Below are 26,208 nucleotides of genomic sequence, written 5' to 3' on the forward strand. Positions count from 1 at the left end.
TAAAAGTCAAACTCATAAGTTGTTCCGAAGGCAAAATAGAGTGAAAGTACCGAAAAAATAAGTATGGAACTAGAAGAGAAAGAGTACAACACATCCAAGTATCAAAACAACCCAGATGCGACAACAGCCTCCACATGTCGCAATTAGATTTTATTAGGTGCTAAACATCAGGGGCTACTTGCTCAGTCTGGCTCTCGAGCCTCTGCCATGACCGCCCGGAGGGCCTGAGCAACGGCCTAAACAACAGGCTCTCATTTTCCTCCACAGGAGCACTTCACTAATCCGACTTTTACTCGAGATATACAGCGCCTCGTAAATGAACACTATAGATCGACTCAAAGGCGCAGTCGGATATTATGGAAAATATGTACTGAGTGAATATTGAATGGGAGGCGAGGAAACCGCATCAAAAGGGGATCAGGGAAATAAACAGCATCAAAAGGGGATTTGGGAAATATATATCTGGGTTTAAACAGAAGCAAAGTTGTTTGGTATCAAGAGATAAGATACTCTTTTATTTGGCCCACCCGTATTTTTTGGGTGTGGGGTTAAGGACAAGTGAAAAGTAATACACACATAAAAAGTAGTCAACCAAAACAGACTGGAAGTTGCGAGATGTCTTCTATCATTCATTGCAATTTGATTGATCGTTTTTTTTGTTGTTGTAATGTTCACTCTCTTGACAAAAAAATAAATGGCTACTGATTTGATTGGTAGAAAACTGAGTCAGATTGTCTGCCATTCTCAATTCCAGGATAAAGTCTTTGACCTTTGAATGGATATTGGCATTCGCCTATAATGTCACTGCACACTACAGTTGCGCCAATGTCATTTCACAGTGGACTGACGTAAAGATTTGATCCGAAATTGTTCACTGACTGCATGGAACATGATGGCCGGCCAATGTTTGAGGTGTTGCCTCGAGTTGAATGGCAAACACCTGGAACACTTTGGGAATGTCAACTCAAAAAGCGAACACCATAACGTTAACTGAACCTTTGAAGGAATTCAAGGTAATTTATTCCACTCTTGATAGAAATATTCTGAAAAGAAACAAAAAGCGAGTGTCATAGCGTTGACTGTAAATGTGATGGTGGCGCACAAAATAGCATCCAAACAAGCTGTCATGCCCGAAACTTCCCTTCTGTCCTGCATTTGGGCTGCAATCCAAACTCCTGCATCAAAGCAGCTGACTAAGAAGCACGCTAATTGTGTGCAACAACCCAGCGCTTTCGCACGTGTGTGTTCTTTTTTTGCTTCTGCTTTGTCATCACCAGCGTGGCTTTTCGAATCCCCGCAACAAAGACAACAATCAACTCTGGAAGGCCCCAGGCTCACAACAAGTTGCGGTCACCATCAGAGGGGAGGTGCCCGGAGCTATTTCGTCTCCAAGCGGTGGTGCACGCTTTTTAGTCTAGCATGAGACAGCCAAGGGTGAGCACCCCAGTTTTCACACAATAAAGAGCTGAAGAGCACAAGTACTCTGAGGGATCCCACCTGAGCGAGTGAGAGAACGTTTCCAGCATGTTCAAGTCCAGCTACCTGCGCAAGGAGGTGCGCAAGGAAAAGTACGAGCAATCGGATGTCTCCCAGGAGGAACTCGATGACTCGGCGGGCATCTCGGCCATCCAGGGCTGGGAGAACCTCCAGGAGCTCAACAGCCGCTTTGCCCGCTACATCAACCGAGCTCGGGTCCTGGAGCAGCGCAACGCCGTGTTCCGCAAGCAGCTGGAGACTCTTCAGCGCATGGAGGAGGCCACCGGCCTGGAGGAGACCTTCAAGGAGCAGATCCAAATCAACCAACAGCGAATCCGAGAGCTCACTTCTGACCGCGGCAAGCTGGAGCGAGAGCTGAAGGATGCCTGCCGCATGCTGGATGAGTTCACCAGCAAGTAAGTGAACGGCCCGGGGCCCGGCTGGGGTCTCCGCTAATATCCCCTTTACGGATAAAGTTGACTGAAATGGGCTTAGAATTGAAAGGAAGTGATAAAAAATGCTAAGCCTCAAGGGAAAGGTGTTTGTATCCAAGAATCTAACAGCAGCCAATTGAGTTTCCATTTCCACCAGTGATATCAGGGCAATTGAAAGAACACGGACTTTTCCCAAGGCCATGCAATCCACATTTGGATCCGCACTAAATTGTGCACTGCACCGACTCCAGCATCTCCTAAAACGGTATCATCATTGGCATCGGCATTATTGACTGACAAATTCTCTTTTTATGTGTAGCATCAAAATAACTGGCAGTGCAAAAAGAGTCCAGAAAATGGGCTGTTGACTAAATGAAAGATAAAAACGAAAAAAAGGTCATTTTCAAAATTTGCCATACAGTATCATCTTTTGGAAAACAAACAAAACAATCAAGGCAGTTTCTTTTGTGGAGGTAAAAACAGCAAACATGATGTCACGTGATGGGAAAAACAAACGTGGAACTTACAGGAATTTAGACAACAGTGACATTTGCCGTGTTCCGATATGGCCGCAATTCATTGAGCAACAATGCGACGTTCCACTCGGTTCCACAGAACACAATCGATGAGTCGAGAAGAATACGTTGGTAAAGACGGATGGATTTCATTGCATGCACACCTCCTCATCAATGTTGTTCTTAACACACAGTTGTAAAGAAGGACTATTCCTTTTTGCTTCAAGCCACAAATCATTGATGGAACCCCAAATTAACATTTTGAGATTCCTTTCATTCACCAGGAATTCATTTTGTACTTTGACAGCAAAATATATATAACACAAGGCGATTTGCTGAACACCAATGCAGCCGTTTGGGTCTGGAAATTCGATTGGGAGGCATGTCAAACAACAAAATGCAACCATGGAAATGATCTATCAACCCTTGCGTCCAGAAAAACAAAATCAGCTCCAAAAGTTGTTGAATCATCACTCATATTGTCACGACTCGTCCCCGCTCGTGTCCATATTGTCATCAATTATGTCTGTGTGCTCGCCCCTCCCCTCCTGTGTCACCTCACAATCAGTGTGATCACCCTCACCTACCTTTCATTAGCTGAGGTGTATTTAAGTCCTGTCTGCGTGTCCCTCCTGTCGGGTTCTTTGTTGTATGTCGTTGTTACTGCCGTTGTGTTTTTCCCTCGGTTGTATTCTGTTTGCAATACCTGTCGGTCATGTTATTTGTTTGCCAGTTGCTGTCTGTTTCCCTACATGCTCTATTCCAATTCCCTTTTCCAAGCTGCATTTGGTCACCCTGCTCCATTCCGATCCTGACAAATGTACTTCGTAATATTTCCCTTTTCTTTTTTTTCACAGATACAGAAATGAATGTGATTATCAAGAGCAACTACGATGCACACTGGAACAGCTAAACAAGGTATTGTGCTAATTAACAACAAATGCTATACAAATGTACAAATGCTGATATACACATGTGACAAATGGCCTGTACAATTTGGAATGATTTAAATATTGTCTATAATATTTTCATACACCGCTCAAACTCAATCAGAATCCCATGCTCGGATAGAGCATATTATTGTCAAGAAAATGATTTTCAGTCAATTTCCCCTTGAAAAGAACTTACTGTTGGGATGATGCGACTTACCCATGAGTTTTTATCTCAACTGTGCTCGCCCGTTACCTCCCCTGCAGGAGGCCGACAGTGCTTTGCTGAAAAATTTGGAATATCAGATCCAGTCGCAGTTTCTCCAGGATGACATCAACTCTACCAGAGAGAGACATAGGAAGGTCGGTGATGCAAGCAAATAAGAGGATGATAGAATATATAACTATACAGTAAAGCCCAGCGTTATTCAGATAGGGTCCAAATTGGCTGATAAAGCGTCCTTTATGGTAATCACCACCCAAAACACATCAGCGTTATTGTGTCATAAAATACAATGTTAAAGGGAAGAAGTGGTGATAAAAGTTATAAAAGCAGAATATATGTGCATCCAAATAGCATTTTCATACATCACATTTTTGACATTATGCAGGACACATTTGAATGGCCCATTTTCATTCGCCTGATGGAATGTTTGACGCGGATGTAAGATTAGATATGACCATTTCCAAAGTGCACTTGAGTAAAGCATCGAAAGTCAACTTCAATCAGTATTTGGCTTTGAATGATTGGAACATATTTGCTATTTTATTATTGGAGACGTGGAATGCATTTGTGTATGCTTTTAAGCAGAAATGGGCAATCGGCAATTTGTAGAAACAAATGAAACCGTGTTTTGTTCAACCCATTTGTCTTTGTGTGGTTTGCTCTCAACAGAACCTTGCGGAGATCCAGACCTTTCTAAACATTTTGCAGCAAATCAACCAGACGCTTCCGCTTGCTTCCACTGTGTCAGTGGGCATCTCCGAGGTGAGGTCGTGCATGTGTGTGTGTTTGTGTGGCCCCCACAGGGGACTTTACACCAAATGCTGATGAGGTTAGTGGCCTTTCAGTCCTTGTGTTGCCCATGTGTCCATAATCTTACATGTGAGCAAGGGGAGGTGTAAAGCACAAAGAGTTCAGTACTTGTCTACCTGAAAATATTTAAAATTCATCATATCTATTGAGTCCAACTCATCTCAAACCATAAACCGCCAGATAAGCCAACTAAAAATTCAAATGAATACAATAATATAGCAATTGACCAGAAGGTTGGCTCGCCTGAAGTTAACGATAGCTTTGTAATTTGTGTAACTTTGAAAAACGATTGCTTTTGGCAGTTTGACTCCAATTTCAAATTGCACAACCTTCAGGGCATTCACATTTGCAAGTAAATTGACAGCACAAGTCAAAGGTCTCAACAACAACGTCAACAGTAGTATTGGTCAAGTTAATGTCTCATGAAAACAACAATGCAAAACATACATGAAAAGTGATTGTTTCTGTGGTGGTGAAGGAGCAAGAGAAGATGCTGGTGCAGAGCAGGTTGCCAGCCCTGCAGAGTCAGCTGGAGGAGTACAAGAGCGCCCTCTGCCAGCTGCACGCCCAAAAACAACGTCTTCAGGCTGAGGTGAGTGACACATGGTCACCATGGCAACTGCCTTTGAAATATTCTTAAAAAAATAAATCAATAATTTCGTTTGAGGTTATTTACGAGCCCATAAATATTTCAGCTGAAGAGGCTGAATGATTCATGCAAAGTGTTTACTTGGAATATTTTCTCAACAAGATATTGACATTTTTATTAATAACATTACTCAAGTGAATAATTAAACTATATGTATGACACTATATATAACAGACAGAAAATGTGTTAAATGTATTTTAAATTCCATCATTCAAAGTTCAATAGTAAAACAAAATTACAGAATAAAGAAGAACAAGTGCTGTGGTTTGTCGTTGACACTGAGACACCACTAGATGCCAGCGTTAGTGCATGGAAATAGAAATATTGGCCTATGAACCTCTCAAGGGTTTTAAATCGAAATAGTGGAGCCCTAATATTAAGCAACTCCAAACTAAGTTGTGTTTTTCTTTTTTTAACAACACATATAGCATGTGTTAGGATAGGCTACTGTAGAAGCCAGCAAGAAAAAAAATAGATGCTACAAAATATGTCTAAATATTTGATCATTATGTAGCTATACTTAGTTTCCAGCTTCCACCATGGTCATATTTCGACTTCGTGATGTGCTCAAATTCCTAATAGTCATTCATGAGCAACATAATATCAAAGACGTACACGAAGCACTGTTACATCTCCTCAAGGGCATTTGTAAATCTGGCAAATCATTTCATCAGAGCGTCTTGATTAAAAAGGCATCTGTGTCTCACAGGCGGCAATGTTGGAGCAAGCCATCAGGAGCACCCAGGAGGGTTTCGACGACGACATCCAGCTGTACAACGAGAAAATCGAATCGCTGCGCAAGGACATCGAGGAAGCCGAAAGGGCCCTGGAGAGGCTCACCGGCGAGTGTCGTCACCTGGCCATGTACCAAATTTCTCTGGAGAACGAGCTGGAGAGGTACAAGAGGATCATCGAGAATGAGGACAACAGGTGAGACCAGCGCTGTTACCGGAACGACCGGGGGCATAGCTAGGGGGTCTAACAAGGCTTGAGTCCGTCCGCCAGTCTGGTAGATGTCTGAATGCTGGCTGACTCGTCACTTCTTACCGCCCGCTGTATCCCATCGCAGGTTAAACTCGGCAATAATCGGCACACCGGTCACCCTGTTTACGACCAGTTACCACTACACCCACACTCCACCTGCCTCAAATCGAGGCAGAGGTAAGTCAATTGTAACCTGGCCTGGATGCTCCCGAGATGAACGCAATGACAAAAAAATGCCTGTCGCAGATATCACTCTTGCCATCCAAGATATCACCAACATAAAACCTCGCCAGAAGATCATGGCCAAGAAAGTTCAGAAGAAGAAGGAGCTCACACCTAAAGATGTATTTGACAATGGTCAGGAGGATCGAAACGCAGGCGCTGCCGGAGGAGTGGCTCCAGACGGCGAAGCTGAGGTGACGGGAGAAGTTCCCGATGACAATGTGAGGAAGACAGAGGAGAGGCCCGTGTTCTCCTCAGTGTCTCCGCAAGACGTTCCTGACGGAGCTCAGATCAGCAAGGCCTTCGACACGCTTTGCAACATTGTCCGAGATCGGATGAGGAAGTACAAGAGACCGGAGCCCATCGCCGACTTCTACACGAAGGGTCGTTACGTCCTCGTCACCGGCGAAGGAAGCTACCCGGATCCTTGCTTCCGCACCACCACACCGACCGCCGGACAAGTTGTAGTCATGATCAAAGATAAGCCTCTTGGACCACCTCCTCAACCAGCTCAGCCCATACCTGGTTCCAGACCTGGAAATCCCGCACCTCCTTCCAATATCACAGGAGGAAAGGAAGACAAGGGTGGAAAAGGGAAGGACGACGGCAGTAAAGACAAGGTTAAGAAAGAAGAGCCTGAACCTCGACCCAAAGATCCGGTCCCAGTCCAGCCTTTCTCCGGCCCCAAAGACCCAACTCCGCCCGTGGATCCTGCCCAACCGAAGAAGAACAAGGATGACGACGGACCAAGCGGGGTGACTCCCAAATCTCCCAAATCCATGCCCCGCGCCGCCAGCACCAGTTCTAGTTCAAGCAGCAGCACCAGTACCAGCTCCAGCTCCAGTAGCTTCACTCCAGAAGCCATGAGCTACGAGAAGGTGGTGCTGGAGTCTGTTGAGAAGTTCTCCGACGGCCGCAAGCTTAAAGGTTACGAGGAGACTTCCATGGTGGTGGAAACCACCATTGAGAAATCCAGCAAGAAGAAACATTAGAAGAAAGCTCACCAAACACTCCTGCTCCATCTTCGACTTGCAGTCTCAGGTTCCGCGTCCGGAGAGCCTTGCTCATGCTTTAGTTCTTTACTGTCTGAAAACTTGGGACAACAAAAAAAAAACAAGCTCCGTGCCACCTTCAAGAAAATAAACAAATAAGAAGTATTCAAAAAGTTGTGCTACCCATCGGTCTTCCATCTCCAATTTTCCCCTCTTGAGCTCATTTGTACAATTGGACGCCACTGCCGGCCCTCAGCACCATTTTGCTGTGTCAGAATTTGCTTTGATATCTTCAATAAAAACAACTCAACCATCAATTATGACAATTATGTTTTCTTGGGGATATACAGGATGCATGGATGCATGGATGCATGCATGGATGCATGCATGCATCCATGCATGCATGGATGCATGCATGACAGACTTAATGACATAAGCAATGGAATGAGTTGTTCCAGTGTCAGTTAACCAAGAGTGCTAGTGATATGATGCTAAAAATAAACCGTTAATGTAATGACGCCTCCTCTGAGCAGAGAGTACTTCAGCTCGCCTGGCTCATTCTTGCTGAGAGGCAACGTTTGTCTCCTCTTGTGCTTTTTGAGATGCATCAAAGCAGGAGCAGTGTCCTCTCCATCTGATGCTGCAGGAAGAATTAAAAAAAAAAAAAAAAGACTTCAAGAATTTGGCGGCAGCTCAGGTTTTTTTTTTTTTTGCTCTGCTTCAAATCACTCGAGGGCTTTAATAAACAGCTGGATAGATTTATTATAGTGTACATCAAAGGTTATGAAACAAACGGAGGAGCACAGGCTGCAAATAAATCACACATTCCTCTCCTCGTTTGTACAAACGGAGCATGTCACAAAAATGTCAACAGAAACTTGAAGGACAATGACACGGAATCAGTTTACAGTCACAACCTGTACAACAGTTGGCAGGAGAGACGAAAGAATTAAAGCGGAAGAGTGGAGCCTTTTGGTTTATCTACAACGTGTAAAAATAATATCGCTTCTTGGAGTAGATTACTGAAGGATGCACGGTACTTTTATTGTTAAACATTCACTGAAGGTCGGAACTGAAAGTACAAAAAGCGGAGTGAAAAGGGCGCAAGAACAAAATACACAAGACGGGATGCCATGAGAGAAACACATGCAGGCGGTGGAAGGGGGTGGGGATTTTTCAGTTGCTTTTCCTCAGCAAGCTCTTCAAACTTCTCTCCACGGCCTCGTCAAGCTCCTCCTCCAGCTCCTCCTTCTTGGACATGGCCAGCTTGGACTGGTAGTCGCGCACTTTCTGGTCTATGTAAGGGGCACTTTGTGTTCCGTGCAGCATAAGCGTCCATTCCTTGAGGACGCCGCGCTGGAGCTCGTCGCCCCGGAAGCCCACCTCCAGGACCCAGGTCCCGCGCGGGTCCTCGCCCCAGGTGTGCGTGGTCATGAAGGGCCACTTATCAAAGCCCACCTTGGAGTCGTTGTCGCGGGGCCGTCGGCTTAGCAGGATGGACTTGGTGCCCATGGGCGAGGTCATGTTGACGTTGAGGTCACCGCGGCGACTGGCGTTGACCGTGATCACCGCCTGGACGTGCTCCAGATAGCGGACAAAGTTGTCCTTGCCCTGGCAGGCTTCGGTGGAGATGGCCAGCACCAGCTTGTTGCCAGACTGGATTTTACTGGAGAAAAATGACAAATGGGTGGTTTCATCGATCTTAAGCGGATAATATCATGAATAATATATTTTGCTGACTTTGTCTGTCTTAAAAATGAAATGCAAATAATCATTTGTCAGATAACGTGATGCAAGCCGAACAGGTTAAGGTGAATCCTGCCTTGGCGGTGCACAAGGAGATTAGTCCCCGCTCCCTCCAATTCCTAGAATGGGCTTGTTTTGAAATGTGTGGAGAAGAGGTTGTTGTTTTTTTTCCAAGAACAAGAAGAAGCCACTGTTCCCATCAAGGACACAGCGGGGAAGCAGCTTGCAGTGGAGACTTATTAACATTCGAAGCTTAGGCCCACAATGCAGGCAGCTTCAAACGGGAGCGGTCCAAAGACGTCTGAGCTCACCCAAGCGAACGACCGAATATACGCTTCTTGGGCACTTTATTAGGTACCATTGCACATAGATGTGTCCTCAATTATAGTAAAAATTTCCCAAAGCGGGCTTATGATTACGAGATGGCTCAATAGTACAAATGACCTTTCTATCCTCTACTTGTTTGTGTCTGCCTCCTCGACGCAATTTAAAGACGAACACTTCGGCCCTTGAGGTTAAAAACAAAGTAGTCACAGCATGTCAGCTCCTCTGATAATAAGAAGTTCTTTTCCAGCCAAGTAAGTCAGCCAGCGCCGCTATCTGATCAGCGTTCGTTGAGAGCGGTGGCGTAGTCAGCTTTGGTGATGTTTACTGCTTTCCCCCAGCGAGACGCTCTCATCGGAGGTGGCCTTGTTGTAATTATTTCTCCAGCACAATGGGGGCGGCCGAGCGGCCCCCGTGGTGGTGCTGCTGTGTACAACAGTGAGATGAGGAAAAACCTGATGCATGACATCGCCTCCATTTGCGCGGCCTAAAATTAGTATGCAAAAGACGGGACATTACCATTAGCGTCTGTTCCTTATAAAGACTGTTTCATGGCTTTTATGGCTTACTTTATTTCCTTTTTTTTTTTTTTTCATCTCTACAGCCACTTGTCTTCTATTTTCGTTTTGGAACAATTTCATTAGTGGAGGGTTCCTTAATGAGCAGAGTGTTGGCAGAAGCCCACAATGCTGTGACAAAGCAACCTTCATCAAGGTCTGCGTGATTGACAGTTCTTCCAGGCCAGACCATTTAAGGGTCTCTAATGAAGCCAATTAAGAGGCAATAGGCCAGAGGAAAGCATTCGCCAGCCCACATGAGGGTCCTCTGAGTCACACTGTCTAATAAAGCTGCGAAGAGGGGAGTCCATGAGAGCAGAGGGGTGTGTGTGTGTGGGAGGGGGGGGCAAAAGGTTAACGCAAAACAGAACAAAACAGAGGAAAAGAGGGAGGCCAGCAGGTGAATGAGATAGAACAAAGCTGCGCTAGCAACAGGTAGAACGAAAGAAACAGACGCATGATTTCTTTCAGGGCTGCGTTGCTGTCAAAATGTTGGCAATCACACTAGTCCGTATGTTTAAAGAGTGGATATCAATATTATATAATAAAAGGGACATATTCCTATTTCTTCATTTATTAGATAGCATTCATTTGAAACGAGGAGGCCTCAGTCTGTACATTTATTTCTTTGAAGAAACGGGACTTACTGGTTCTCCTGGATGGATCCAGCGACGCAGTGGAAGCGCTCGGGCACCGTCTTCCACTCTTTGGCCATTTTCACCATGCCGCCGGCGTCTAGCACGCCGTAGCCAAACAGGTGGTTGAACTCCAGGCCCACGCCGTTCCTCCTCCACTGGTGGACCTCGTCGTGGAGCTGGTTCCTCTTAGAGGTCAGCACTGAGAGGTGCTGCATGTCTCTCCATGTCAAGTCGGGGCTGGGGGCAGAAAGGGAGAAGAAATGTATATATGGAGATCGTCGCTTTCAGAAAAAAAAATCATGGAAGACTTTTGAGGTTATAACATTAACATTCAGAACTGAAATTGAATTTTAAACATCGATATTCGGTTGTTCCTTTTCAATATTGTGCAGACGTTACAGGTGCTGCTGTTTTGGTTAGCGTTCATGTCGTTCAAATGAGCTCAGCAGTTCCATATAAACCGTCGCCATAATGAACTTAGATCATGAGTTATAATCTGTTTTGCTTTTCTTTGGTTTAAGTACATGCGTCCAGCAACTACCGTAATTGCTTTGCTTTCCTGCCGTCACATGATTGAAGCGTAAAAACGCTTTGACGGGGCGAGCGCATCCACTCACTGCCGACAGCGACATCATCATCATGTGTGCAGAGCAAACAATGGTTTCTTTGCACAACTACGCTAAGCGGGTGTCTGTTAATGGTGGGCAGATTCTTGTCAGCGCTTTCACGTGATCAAGGACGCTGGGCTTTCTCGCAGAATCCCTTTTTCAGTTTTTACATTTCAATGAATTGCACCATGTTACCGCATACGTGTCATGTACTGTCATTTGTGCGTGCGCAGAAATACTTGCTGTAAAATACACAAGCAAAGGCACTTTGAACAGTATTTGTGTATTTCCGATAACTACGAGTCCAAAACATTGTTTCCTGACATTGGCACAGGTACACACACAAACACTGTGTGGCTGTGTCACATTGACCCCCGACCTACCTTTTATTCAGCAGAGACGGACGGACATGAAAAACAGAAAATACTTCTCATCCGAACCCAAGGACAAGGACAAGACTACACAAGGACAGCAGACTACATAATATGAAATGAAACCGTTGAAGAGACACGGACAGAAGGATACTTGGTTTCACTGCATCTGCCTGCGACAAATCCAATCATTTCTTTTTGAGCATTTTCTAATTTTCCCGAGAATTGTTTTCAACATTTCCACCTGTTCCCCAAAAGGAACATATAAAACTCCTCGCTCCGCCAGTGCTTGAACGATGAAAATAAAAACCTTGATAGTCAAAATGGATGATGGAAATAAAGAAAACAACTAAGAGCAACAAGAAGAAATAATCCACAACATCCGTATGCCCTTCTACCAACAAGAAGGGAAAATGAGAAAAGAACAGAGACAGCACATACTTTGCCTCAAGAGCCAGAGCAAAAACTCCAGCTGCTTCTGGAGCTGCTGCTGATGTTCCGGAATGGCGCAGAGTGCAGTTTCCATACAGGTCCGTGGTGGCCTACATGTAAAGCAAAAGTGTTACTGTCTGAGTAGAAGAGCTGAAGAAATGACTCTTAAGAGATTAAAAAAAAAGATGGATGTGGAGGTAGTTCTCTGTTCCATTAACCTGCCAGTACACAAGTTATGTTAATATTTATTGACTCAACCTTCATCTGTGGCATTCGGTGCTTAATTAGTTGGAATAACAGCCTGACTGCAATTAGAAAGAGAACCCCGGGGAGGACCCTGACTCTGTCAACAGCCCGTGGTCATTTGCATAATCGCAAATACAAACAGGGCTGCCTTTGTACACAGGGAAAAGCCTTGTTTTGTCTATTACTAACCAGTTCACACGCGTGTATTTCTAATAGAATGTTTTCGTAAAATTGTCATTTTTTTATTCTATATTGATCTGAATTCAGCCAGTTTGCATGTTAACATTAGCAAATTTTCATAAAAACACTGACTGCAAGCCGCTTTTAATAAGCATAACCTTTTCAATTATAGTGTCAAATTCTTAGATTTTTTTAAAATATTACAATCTCCATCAAAATTGATGTCATTATTTGTACTCCGGGGTGCATATGAGCTCATTTTTGCACGACTTCAACATATAGACTCACGACGCCAGCCTCGGGGTTCCTCTTGCGTCCGTTGCTGAAGGTGGACGCCAGCGTGGATGAGCAGCTCTCGTCGTACAGCGCCGTGCGTCCGTCGTTGATGGCCGAGTTGATGGAGATGGTCCACATACTCGAGGCGTAACCGTCGCAATTGCAGTCGTCATAGCTACCGCCGTCTCCCGATGCCCACACGTAGATGCTGCCTTTGCCTCCTCGACCCTGGATGGAGACGGGTGAATAGAAGAGTTCTGATTTTGATTAGGGGGATGTCATGGATGGAATGTGTAATTGGAATTATATCATGCTACTAATTACAGGATGCAAGAAGCTCAGGCTGATTTATGTATATGATCAAAATCTATGAGTCGGTTTGTCTCATGGGCGACAGAGTACGCATCCAGCTTTGTTGCTCCTCAGCTCGGTCATTTTAGAGAAGCCTACACCTGCCTGAGCGCAGTCCACCAAGATGATTAATCAGTCTAGTAATAGGCAGTGGCACTGTTAGCATGGCAACAGTGTGTGCGCGTGTGTGTACGTCTTCCGCAGAAGGGGGGGGGGGGATCTTTGCCTGGCTACTGTCACGTGGATGGGATCTGCTTCTCATTCACCAGAAAAAGAACCACACACCTTGTATTGTGTTGGTAAGGACAATAAAGGTATGCTTTCACACGGTCGACACAGAAATTCGTCAATCGGACAATTGGACGTTGGGAAAAACTAAAATACGAAAGCAATGAGAGAAAATCCAAGTTGACGCCTTACTTTGTTGACGCCGTCAGCCATCGCCTGAAGGGTTAACTCTCTGGGTCCATCCACGGTCTTGCCATCATCAGTGGGCCCCCAGCTGGCACTGTAGATGTCAATGACTTGAGGCATATGGCTGATGGACGAGGCCTCGATGATGTCCGTCATGAATGGCTGGTCCAACATTCTAATGCCTGGCGCGTGAACAAGAAAGGAAATGAAAGCTGCGGGAGATGTGTGGAGCCATCAGAGCGTTATCACAAGTGCCGCTTGCACACATTATGGCGCTCAACCTCGGCATCATGACACATACCCGCCACCTTGGAGTTGTAGGCAACTCCCACGCCGCAGATGTTGTTGTTGGCTGCCGCTGATACTTCCCCGGCACATCGAGTACCGTGACTGGCGACAGGAAGGAGCAACACAAGGGATTAGGAAGAATTTCTAAATTCCAGCAAGGCTCGAAAAAAGGGACGGTGTACTGAATTCTTCAAACTTGCGGTATTTTGACGAAGCCCTGGAAGACAGGTTGCTAAGATGAAAGAAATATTTCTACTTTTGTCTGGGTCCAAATCAGTGTGTGCTTGTGTTGCGTCTCTCTCGCCTCCATCCCTCAGCTTCCCACAGGGACCTTGCAGAGAGTCGACCCCATTTCTCCCAGCATCCTTTGCCACTGACAGGAAGCTATTTATAACAGCCGGCTGATTAGCCAAGTTGCGCGCTCGCCAGACTCAGAGCTGCCGCGCTGACAAACCCCGCACACACATTTCTACACCCCTGAATGTATTTCTTCCGTCTTCACGAGTCGCAGAGGGACAAGGCAAGCGGGATAAAGCACTATCAGGGACAAGGTCGCCTAAGCGTGAACGTGCCTTCTTTATCCACCGTATCTTGGCAGCAAAAACAAGCATTGTGCTTTCTAGTGTTCTCGTGTTCAGACAACAATAGCTCTGTTTATACGACACCGTTGTGTCCTAATGGAACATAATCACTCGAGAGCTGCTGAACTCGAGGGAAAGCACACAAAAACATAGTGTGTGTGTGTGTGCGTGTGTGTGTGTGCGTGCGTGTGTATGCTTGGATAAACAGAGGGCGGCTGAGTGAGCTACCTGTTGAACCAGTCATCTGTGTAGCGTGGAAATGGGTAGGGGTCATTGCTGCTGAAGTCATAACTGGCATCTGCATTCTGAAAAGACCAAATTGATGTGTGTTCACAAAGAGAATACCAAAACAGAAAGCATTTTATTCAGCTCTTCATCTATTTGGCCAAATGTGTGTTTAACTTATAGTATTCTGTGTTTTTATGTCATTCTGATCAATCCCGGGCGGGGCCGAATTGCATGAGACCAAAATGTGATGAGAATAAAAAAAGAGGACAAATGTCTTTCTTGGAACATAGTGTCATTAAGGGCTGTGCTGTGCTGCCTGCTGTGAACTCCCGTTTTATTCCTCACATATGAGTACGGCCAAATGTTCATTATCCCCATAGCGGGGAAAGGCATCAGATCAATTAGCGGCCATGTTGACTGGATTGTACCTCTATCATTATCTCAGCACAGGCTGTTATTATCTTTGCCCATGCAACCTTTGTTTTCTCAGAACGAGTTACCGTCTATGAAATGTTCGTTTCAGATCTGCCATTTTCGAGAAACACAGCTGATAACTGACAAAGGTGAACGGAGGTCGCAAACATATCACGTGCTGAGGGTTAACTTGGGAAGATGTCACTGATTTTATACCGTTTATTTGTTTGTTTGTTTTATTTCCAACAATGTATATGTGAACATAAATTGTCAATAATTTAGTTGTTCCGAACAATTTTGTCATGACGTGTTTTTTCAGCAAGTCATAACATTTAGCCCCAATAGGACATTATTGCTTCCAAAGAAGATGACAAATGAAATAAAAATGTTTTCATTTGAGAGGGAAATGACAAGCAACAGGAGACATCTCGACTGTAGTTGTAGTGCTCACATCCTTCTACTGCATTAAAGTAAACTCAAATTGATTGAATGCGGGCGACATTGCTCATAAATCACTGTCTAATACGGGACAAACAGAGAGGACATACAAAAAGGTACCGTTATCGCGACTGATAACATTTAATCATGTGATTTTATTTACATAATGAGATAAGAAGCAAATGCTTATTAAACTGGTTAATAACTGTTTGCGTTTAAATTCTGACTTACAGAAAATGGATAGAAGGAAGTTGCAATGTTGGCGCGGAATAGAGTTAGAATGTTACAAGAAATGTATAGTGATGTAAAAAGACGCATTTTGTCATGAAGTTATAAGGTTGATATTGAGCTTTACTGTCCTTGGTGTACAGTTTGTGAGTCAAGACACCGTGAAATGAAAATGAACTCGCTTCTTTCACGCTTCTTCAATCTTTTCAAACAGCACAACAATCAGGAACATCACAGGCGTGATAACTTGTCGTCATGGCAACATCAGCATCCCCCCCGACAACAATGTAACCCTATTAGAAGACTTTGAAATATCACACCTCTGTGTCCTTTGCACGATCTCTGAAAACAAAAGGGGGGGATCTATTTATCATCACTGTGTGGTGTCGACCTATTTTCCAAATGGTGAAAAGATAAGTGTGGAAATACACCGAGTCACCATAAATGATCAAAATGACTCCATTGTTCCGAAAGGCACAGTGTCATTTAGTCCTCGGCGAATACAAGTGTGTTGTTGCGTTGTGTACCTTCAAGGTAGCGAGCGCCGCATGCTCTTCTATCACCCCCGCTAAGGCCCACTGTTATTTTTGGGTCAAGGCTGGTCGCTGTTCACAGGCAAGAATTGAGGAGGCAAACACCGGAGTAAGGCTGGCTCACGGGAGGATGTAATAGGGGCTGGATGAAGCGGCTTGACTTTTATGGGCCAAGAGGGACTCATTGCTTGGCTTTTTATTACTGCGAGCAGGCTGGCATCGGTGCGTTTGCAGGATTTCAGGTAACAGATGGCACATTTACGCCGTCGCATTTTTCCATGCAAAATGGTGGAAAGCCAGTCGGAGTTCTACAATGTGACTTCTTACCCTCTGCTGCAGTGTTCAATTGCGAGTTCCGTAATCATTTTTTTTCTCATCCCATTTTAACTTTATTTTGGAAGCATGGCAACTTTTCATGAAATTTAAAATTCTTCTAACAGTATTATTATATTTACGTATGTATGGTTATATTAGTGTGGGTGTTACTTATTCTAAAAATAGCATCGAGCTTTTTGTGGTTCAGCTAGGCACATGCCCCAAACCCAAAACTGCAGTTTCGGCTGCAAACGTTATGGCCAAATAATATCTCATTTCCTTGTTATGTCATCCTCCCACTTGTCCTTTAAGCTTTTATCAGTATGCTGGAGGTAGAACATCACATTATGCACTACCCTGGCGTTATCTGCGCTGGTGACAGATCGGCCTTCCAACGTGCCTGCCATGGCGGACATTAACATTATACAGCTCCGCTGTCCTCCGGGCTCACTCCTGCGTCCTCCACCAAGCGTGACAAGGAGACCCGGCAGGCATGACAGCGCCTCGGAAAGCACCTGCCATCGGCCAACTGGATCGCCCCCCCCCCCCTCGCTCTGCTCACTAACAGGAGCTTGGGAACTTTTGCAAATTTAATAACGAGGTACTCACATAATTAGATGCCAGGTCTGGATGGAGATAGTCAATGCCTGAAATATAATTTTGACATGGATATTAGGGCCAGCTAATCATGTGACACAGTGATGATTTAAGAGAGTAACGTCCTCTGTGTTTTGCATCATAATTCATCATAAAGCATAAAAAATAAAACAATCCTCATTTTCCCCACACAGTGTCATAAGAATCAAAACAAAGGCGATGAAAATCCTGCCATGACAAAGCTAATAATGCTTTGTTTTGATTGACATTGGCAATCACTGACATATTAATCTACCGAGGGAACCCCCACAATCGTATCCTTATTATTATATGCTACCAATTTCTGTCTGTGTTTATCATATTGCCAATGGTGTAAAATTGTATTCAAACAAGCTATTTTATTTGCTATGTCAAGACATGTTCAGCTGTAACTAATGTATAGTGTGAAAAGTAACTTGCCATCATCCATGATTGCGATGGTGACTCCTTGGCCCGTGTAGCCCAGTTGCCAGGCCTCCGCCACATTAAGATCCAGCCCGGGGGTCCCGTCTGCTTGGCCAGTGTTAATCTAATCATGCAAAATAAGAAGCCATGACTCATAGCATTCAAGGTGGAGAGAGAGAAAAAACAATATCAAATGTGGGTAGGATGCTTTGGTGAAGTTAACGTCAGAGATAACAGCGCATCTCGCAAAAGATGGCCTGGGCTGTGTTCCACTGATGAAGAGCAGCGAGCTTGCAGCAGCCGTAAATGTCACACTTGCCACTCAGGCTTAAACGAGAGGGGCGCTGCACATGCAGCCGTGTATTGGCATGGCTAATTCAAGTCTGACTGATTGTGGAACTTGTGGGCAAAATGGATGCTTATAATGGTGACTCACCAGGTACCACTGTTTGGTGAACAGCGGGTCACTTATGTTCACGTCCATGTCATCTATACTTCGGTAGCCGCGCTTCTGACGGTCAAAGCCATCTTGGTCCAGAATGTTCTTAACCTGGGAAAAATTGACATGACCGGAGATTTGTTTCGAAACAGCGTCCAATTTGACAATATTCAGCCATGGAAATCCGCTTGCAGTTCCTTATAAATGTTCTCTTGTGCAGTGGTTTTAAAAGGAATGAGATTTGCCGCACAATTAGACCACACTTTGCTCACCTGAGCATAAAAAAAAGTCGGATTGTTGAGCATGACTTGATCCAGACAGAGATTCTTTACATTTGGAAAAGACAAAAGATCCTGTTTTTGTTGTCGCCTGTTCCTCAAGTCCACAAAACACAAAGACATATCATTCTTGTCAGGGCTTTAAAATGTCCTCCGGCATATACATTGGGGTGACTAAATCCCTTCTGGTGTGAACGGGGAATAAAAACAGGCATTGTGGGTGTTTTTTTACTGCCACTGATAGATAAGGCAGTATAGAGCAGCACTCTACATGGCCTTTTAAATCCTATTCATCTTTTTACAGCGTACGCTGAGCAATCGGGAAGCGCAGAGCACACACCGTCAATCAGCGCAATCAGACGATCCTTCCAATGACAGCGCCAAATACCATATACGTATTTGAAAGTACACATCGTGAAGGCAATTTTAGTCACTAATTCCACATTGTTTACCAACCAGCTTACATGTTGACTAAACTCAATAGGAACTTGAAATAAGACTAAAAACATAAAAACAAACACTGCATTTCTTGCTAGATAATAAAAATGATGAAATGCTAATAGTTGGTATGCTGATAATGCTTTTTTTCTAATTAGAATTCGCCAAATGGGTCATAGGTCAAATGTTAATATTAGTCAGTAAAAAAGTGGAGCTAAACATGTAGAGGCTAATTGTTTGAATTCAGAACTATGGACAAAAATAGGGAGGATACAAATAAATACAAAGGAATTTGGTCTTCAATTTTCACTCAATAACTATAGTTATAAACCTGAGCTAAAATAGCCCGCTGACTGCTTGCGTAACTGTTCCAGGAATGCAAGCTTTGGGCATTTTAGGAACCATACAGATTGAAGGTAAAGGTCATGAAAGAAGTGGGTCATTGTTCTCCACTATTTCATTCCTACCAAACCTCTCGAGGAAAGTAGAAAAATCAATATAACCGTCCCCTGCAGTACATTCGGTGCTTCTAGGAAGGCACAAAACACAAGCGCATAAGCCATTGTGACTTTTTAAAGATAATTAAAATCTCCTCCACTAATGGTTTGGTTACTGTTTTTTTTTTAATGCACTTGGAAGGCGGTTAAACATTAGCGTTGCGCTACAGGACTTGAGTATTACAGTGTTCTTGTAGAATGCATATTTTATTGAGTCGAGGAGGACGGCTGGGAAACACTCGACACCGTGATATGCAGGCCACATAAAATCAGTCATGCATGAGAGACAGTCACTGTGGCCGTACAACCCCATCAAAATGGCAGGTATACCTCATGCCTAAAAATAACAATATGGTGACTGTTTATACTTTGAAAAATCTCGCCCCAAATAATTAGAGCTGAATCAATTAATCAAATACCTTGAATCATTTTAATTGGAAAAAAGGTTGGAGGAAAATATCTTCCCTGAAGCTTCACAGTACACATTTTATTTTCTGCGTATCATCCAAACATACTGGGAATTATTATTTGTTTTTTACAACAAAGGCATATTAGACAAGTAACTGTCATTGACTTGGCATACACAGCGTCATCGCTGCACCTACGGTTAACTAAGTAGCACTTATCACATAAAGCTTCACGGGAAGGCGTTTGAAAGCAAGAATTTCAAAGGGAACAAAACACATAAACACAACCTTTGCCGAAATCTCTTCTTAAAAGGCACCTACCTCATAAAAGATAGTGGATGATAGTTTGTGAGTGACTAAGTGGCATTCAACAGAGGAAAAACAGTTTAGATGAGTCACACAGCAGCAACAGCAGCAGATCAGAGGTTTTGACGCTAAAATGACCATAACTTCAACAAATCAATCTCACGGATAACGAGCGGCAAACAGAAATTGTATCTGAATTCATGGAAACGAATTAAATTCATGAATATTTGATTCCTATTTTTGTTCCTATGGTAAGGACAGTGATTAATCCAGGCCAATGTTATTGAGTTCAATTAGTCTTAGAATACGTTAATAATGAAAGCCACTTCTTGGATCATTGTGGTTTTTGTTGTTTCTTATTTCTTGAATTTGCTATTAGGTGGCTTTCCATTGGCAAAATGAGGTCGTTCCGGCGGAGCTAGAGCAGTGGCACTGGCTTCCGTTACCCCAGGTGCCAATTGACTATTGAGTAATTTTCTGAGAATTTCCACCCGCCCCTCATTTTTAATATTTCCATTGTTTCTCGTATTGGGGAAAAAGAGACAATGCTATGCAATGGAAAGAAAGCAATGGGTTTGGATTATCAGCGTTTCCAATTCATTGTTTCTCTTCATTCATTTTTGTGCAATTATTGAGTGTCATGGTCTTCACATGGTTACCCTGCTGTCTTCCTGGAGCCGCTGTCTGCCTCGAACGCTGCGTTTGCTCCGCCTCTTGGAAGAATCCTGAGGGTAGAAGTGGTAGAGCCCCTTTCCAAAGGCCACCTGAGTAAAAATGGTGCACAAAGGCGATGAATGAGAACGGGTTGAAAGCGTGGCCCAATCGACATGTAATTACCACACGACAATAGGGCAGAATGGAGAAAGGTTGAAGAAAGGGCACTGATTTCCAGGCTTTCATGAAAGAGGGACGGGAGTCTATTTTGAGGCATGGCTGTTAGAATCAAACCTAATGCATGGTGAGAGCAAGGGAATGAGATGCATGACTCTTTTTTCCCCCCTCAGGCACAGTGCCCGGATTAAAGACCCCCTTATGCTCGAAGACCGTCGTCGTCTAAGTTGGGGCAGGTCAATCTTTGATTTAAACGCTCTCGGATGAGCCTGCTGCATTGCCTGTGACTATGACGTTGATGATACTTGTTATTTTGCACATATGCTCTCGAAAATAAAAACGAGAGGACCTGCACACAAGTCCGTTTGCCCTTATCTTGTTAATTAAGTAACGTTTAAAGATAGTTCAAACAAAGCAGTTATTGTTTAATGGCGCATATCCCATCAAGACAAATATAGCTGCCGATTACATAACCTGTGAAGGGAGGAGGGAGGGAAGATGGGGAGGGGGTTGCTCCATTGTCCAAGAAAATGAGCTAGCAATCACACAAATACCGCTCAGCAAATGTTACAATGATGATGTACAGATTTTTAATAAACAAGATTCTTATTCAGAGTCAGAGGAGGAAATTTTGTGCTGTACGCATCGCTGGCTGCAACATCCCCCCATGAGCAATTTCACACACATCCATTTTGACAGGCCCACACACTGTTAAAGGCAGAAGTGTGTGTGTGTGGGGGGGGGGGGGGTCACTTCTTCTGCTCCATCATGGAGGCCTTGTTAGTGTTTTGTTCATATACGGGGCATGTTATCTAGACATTCCATGTCATGTCTTCAGGGTGAGTAAAATGTCACATATAGGGATTGACGCGTGTCTATGTGTGTATGTGTGTCTCATGACTCTTCAAAATGTGTGTAAAGCGGAGGTGGGGAATGCGTAAGGCTGTATCTGTGTTGGTAAAATAGAGATTTTATATTATTATTATTGACATAAGACAGGTGCTTTTTATATTATATCTGACTATTCTCTGCATTTTTTTATTATGAGAAAATAGTAAAATCACTAAACTGTTTCCATAACAAAATATTTAGTTTTCCAAGTTATTTAAAATCATTTAACATCCATTTACCTTTATTTTCATGTTTGCATGACTCTAACTTTTTTTAAATATAGGATCTGTTTCATGATCTTTTTATCTAGATTTCTTTTCACACAAAATCATATTATGTATTTTACATGAAGCACAATTTATCCGTTTATTAGCTCTTCATTGGATTTATTTTCCTTTATCAAATCAATTGGATTTAAATGTTTTATTTCATAACCATTTATGATTTGTTCATTGTCTATTTCTGTTTTGATATTTTTTCCCATAGAAAAATGCAATAGAATTGCTTTGAGTCACATTTCTGTCCATCCAGTAGGCATGCTGCCTATAAGCCAGTGTGCCTTATAGTGGGATGTGACGTCACCACATTTCACAGAAGTGCATTGGAAAACAAAACAAATGCTTGTATAGGCTTAGAAGAAAATCATATTTCAAAAAATCAATTATTATATGTGAGGCTTTCTTTGTACGAGTATCCTACCTTGCGAGCACTCTGGTACCCGTGTTGTGCTGCAAGTTGGTGCGCCTCTTCCTCCGGCGCCTCCTCGTGCAACTGGACCACAACATGCTCCGTGGAGTGTCTCTCTGCAGCCTGCGTCGCCGTCGCCAGCAGCAGCAGCAGCAGCAACAGCAGCGCGTTCAGCAGCACCATAAATCCCACGCGTGTCCCTGCACGGTGGGGAGATCCGTGCATCGTGACCGGCTTGTGTCAATACCGTCTGTGCGTGCGTGTTTGTGTGCACGCGCCTTCTTGCCTGGGCTGCCCGTCGGCTTGTGTTTGGATGTTAAGGGGGAAGGATGCTCCTGGTGAGGAGAGGGGAGCGGAGGGGAGGGGAGGAGGAGGAGGTGGAATCAGAGGTTTTGCGCGCGCAGCTCCTCGGCAAATTGGTGTTTCCTCTCCTGCTGCGGGGGGAGTGGGGCGCTCGTGTGTGCTGCGTGGGGCAAACGTGCATCCTCAGCTTTGTGTCCCTCCGCCTCCTCCCTCAGCCTGGTGGCGTACTGTTGGTCTTTCACTTTCAGCACCCTGGAGAGCTCCTACGCTCTCATTAAAAACCAAGAGGATTTTGAGCCTTAATAAATAGGATTCTGCTCGATTCGCTTTCTCATTATCCATTTCTTGATCCCACATGGGCAGTATTAGGTACACGTGCAAAATGGAATGTGCTGGTCCTGTAATGGATTATTTTGATAAGACGTTCATAAATCAAGGTGCCACTGTACCCATGGGGACCAAAAAAACAAACCAGTTCTATACCTTAGCTTTAGCCCAATTAAAATACCACTGCTTTTGTAACGTATAGGGATCATGTCTTCGCTATGAGCTCACGACTCGTCTTTTAAGGCTTCGCAGATCGCAGACATCCATTCTAAGCAGTTTGACCTTCTCGGTTGGAATGGAGAAAACAGCTGGAATGGCGTATAATTGGATGTGAGCAGCAGGTTGTTGAAAAGAAACAAGAAGAAAAGAAAGAAGCCTTCTCATTAAAATGCTCCTGCCGCTGCTGCTACTAGACACACATAAGAACTCGACATGGTAGTACAACATTCTTTTAGAAATGGACGAATAGCCCGTTTCTGTGAGGTACATATATTCATTCACATGGAGTTAAGAGAACACCAAGCACTTTAACGACCGATGTCATGTTAAATAACATCCCCAAAGTTGTTTGAAACAGCTCATTTTATAAGTGGAGGCTGTCTACTAATCACCGTTTGCCGCCTCCCCGGAGGTTTCCTCCCACACGACTGCCACTCTGCAGCCGAGAGATTATTTGCTTAGCTCGGACAAACGAGCTAGCGTCTCCGTTATGCTCCGTGCATTCTATAAGGAGACACTGCACAGGCTCGTACGGAAGAGATGCATCACAAATAATTGATGTTGTGAGAGTAGCCAGTCTGCATGGGATCGTCTCATCGCTTCATCTGAAAGGCACTCTCAAAGATGATTGTGTGTCCGCTCCACGCGATGAAGGTTGTGAAGTCGGCATTACACAGTGGGAAGGAATAATGATTATCACTGATGGAAAAAAAGTGATTTCACAGCTAAAGTGAGGTATAACAACACCATCTCATTTATATAAAATGAGAAACATCTCTAGATTTTGGTGCAGATTTATAAATCCTTCTCAATTTTTTTCCCAAGCTACTCTGATGAGATGCCCAGCAACAAGCATAACCCAAAGATAAACCAAACAGCAATCCGAATAAACAGCAGTACTGGCCACTGGAAAGAAAGCTTCTTTCATTTTTCATACATGCTGCAAGAGAGTGCTTTTAATTGCTTCCGCTATCGGCTTCAGTGAGAACACAGGAAAAAAAGATGACACAGCAGCTACATAGACACTGATATTCGATTAAGAATCAATCCCGGCCATCGCTTCAGGGCGCACCCCATCGTTCGGCCAGCTCGAGTGAGACAGGCCGGCTGCTTAGAGATTGTGATTTTGGGGTATTTTGACCGCATGGTGTCCCAGAAACGAGACACCTGATAACTATGATAAGTGATGAGGGAAAAAAGGGCTCAACACTGCACGTCCATTTAGAGGACGCTCAATTCGATACAGTTCCATTAAGTCGCAAGCTCGGAGTGAGAGAGGCATTATGGGTACTTTGCACACTGACTTGACATGATGGATCAGGGAGGTTGATTCTCTCTCTCTCTCTCTCTCTGTGTGTGTACTGAGCTTCTTCAGGTGTCTGCCACGGTGAGATAAGATGGCAGATATGAAAAAATAATAATAAGCACAGAACAGACTTCATTTCGGGGGTGGTGTCATTTCCCTGTCAACGCGTATCTAGCATTCAATCTTTCAAATTTATAGAGTGTGGTCATTTAAAAGGGTCCCGTATTGAAGGGAAGGTTCTTCCTTTAGATGACATCACATCGGGATCTAAAATGGTGGCGAACATCAATAAACCCATTCTATTGAAGTGAATTACTATGTATGGCAGTGTAGGTGCTGTTTCCATTCTGTGAGCCCGCACGGGCCAGTAACTCTCCTGTGATCAACAAAACTGGTCATTCCGGTTTGCACAGCCCATGGCTTTTATTTTCATAAATCCACTGCTGTCTAAAGAAGACTGTTGAGTGTGTTTTTTATGAAGTCTGGAAAATCTGGTTATAGTGTGACCTGCGCACTGCTTATTTTCATTGTTTGTGTATCGTGTGACCTGCAAGCTTATTTTTATTGTTTGTGTTCTCATGGATGTCAACTGGATATTTGGCTAATTCCAGTAATGTATTTGCAGTTGAATATTCACTCATTGAATTCACCTATTTGGTCATGTGCTTCTGGATTGTGCAGATTTTGTTGTAGATAAATAGACTTAGGGTAGAAAATTCCGCAATTGTCAATAGGGCGGCCATATTGGCAGTGACGATGTTCCTATCGAGGCTAACAAAAACATTAATTTGGCAACGCAGTAAGCACCGCTGTAATTTGTTTGAAATTTTAAACTGTTATGAAATCTGTGATACAGTTTCAAACATTTTCCAACATTGTAACTGCCACGAATGTATTTGTATGAACAAAACAGAACAGGGCTAGTATGACTAATACAACTAATCGCCTATGCTGATGCTGAGCAGGTGAAACAAAAACACGATTCCTTTGAAGCATGTGTGTCAGAGCAAGCCACTCACCTGCGCTGAGAGCCGCCCGCCCAAGCGTGACGGGCTGCTGCCACCTGCTTTGTTATTCAAAGCCTACTCCACAAGCAAATCCACTTTAATTGGAAGAGAAAAACAAGCGCGCACGATTCCGATTATGCATAATCAAGATGATTAATTCCCTTTGCGTGTTGCTTATTTTCAAGGTGAGCATTCAGTGCTGCCTAATGGATGCGTTACATAGAGGGCGATTAAAAGACATGCAAATTTGACACCGCTGAAAATACTGTTTGCAGCAGGAGAAATAAGGTACTTTCAAGCACCATGCTGTCATCATTTGATTTCTCTCTGTGTATTACCTGCAAATTGCTACTTTGCTAAATTTGTTTTGACCTTGTTTGAAAGGAATGAACATATCACAGCGAGTGGGAGCCGCTGGGTTTGTCAGAACGGTAATCAGCCGCACCAGCAGGCACTTTGAAAAAGTTGACATCTTGATGTGATGACTGTGGTGGTCGAATTGTCGCAGGCCACGTTCACACACCTGCAAAATCCTCTTTACATTACTTTGTTAAAGTGGTCCAGCAGAGCTAATCTACCCCAGTGTGTGTTCAAGAGTCCATGAAATTGTAGTCAGTGTTAGCCACCTTATAAGAATATGACTTCATTCACAGGATAAAATGAAAAAAACACTAACTTGATCCTCAGAGTAGGCCATAAAACCAACACATCCAAAACACGTTTATAATTTGGTTTGTTTAGTTCAAGGGGTGTGTTAGTTTTCCAAATCAAGCCTCCTACGAGCCACACTCACCCTTCACCTCAACTGGAGGTGGGGGTAATTACC

At 43.9% G+C, this 26,208-nt stretch overlaps 2 protein-coding genes across 3 annotated transcripts; one reads left to right on the forward strand and one right to left on the reverse strand.

Annotated features, from left to right (window-relative positions):
- Positions 1-1,359: 1,359 nt before the first annotated feature.
- On the forward strand, positions 1,360-7,554 carry bfsp1 (beaded filament structural protein 1). The gene is made up of 8 exons (XM_088385276.1): positions 1,360-1,892; positions 3,283-3,343; positions 3,622-3,717; positions 4,250-4,342; positions 4,869-4,982; positions 5,749-5,969; positions 6,109-6,200; positions 6,270-7,554. The coding sequence occupies exons 1-8, from the start codon at positions 1,525-1,527 to the stop codon at positions 7,235-7,237; spliced, it is 2,013 nt and encodes a 670-aa protein (XP_088241402.1). The 5' UTR covers positions 1,360-1,524; the 3' UTR covers positions 7,238-7,554.
- A 420-nt stretch (positions 7,555-7,974) lies between these two features.
- Positions 7,975-22,698, reverse strand: pcsk2 (proprotein convertase subtilisin/kexin type 2). 2 transcript variants are annotated; one of them, XM_088384984.1, is made up of 12 exons: positions 22,233-22,698; positions 20,471-20,575; positions 17,883-17,996; positions 17,462-17,570; positions 17,015-17,052; positions 14,478-14,554; positions 13,682-13,770; positions 13,387-13,562; positions 12,628-12,843; positions 11,923-12,023; positions 10,512-10,739; positions 7,975-8,903 (listed from the first exon to the last, which is right to left on the reverse strand). In XM_088384984.1, exons 1-12 carry the CDS (start codon positions 22,443-22,445, stop codon positions 8,414-8,416), a joined length of 1,956 nt encoding a protein of 651 aa, XP_088241110.1. In that variant the 5' UTR covers positions 22,446-22,698; the 3' UTR covers positions 7,975-8,413. The 2 variants fall into 2 exon arrangements, with proteins under 2 accessions (XP_088241110.1, XP_088241111.1); XM_088384985.1 differs by lacking the exons at positions 20,471-20,575; positions 22,233-22,698 and adding an exon at positions 18,158-20,422.
- Between the last annotated feature and the right edge of the window lie 3,510 nt (positions 22,699-26,208).

Source organism: Syngnathus floridae, chromosome 9 (assembly GCF_059516105.1).
Source record: "Syngnathus floridae isolate MCC-2025c chromosome 9, RoL_Sflo_1.0, whole genome shotgun sequence".
Lineage (NCBI taxonomy): Eukaryota > Metazoa > Chordata > Actinopteri > Syngnathiformes > Syngnathidae > Syngnathus > Syngnathus floridae.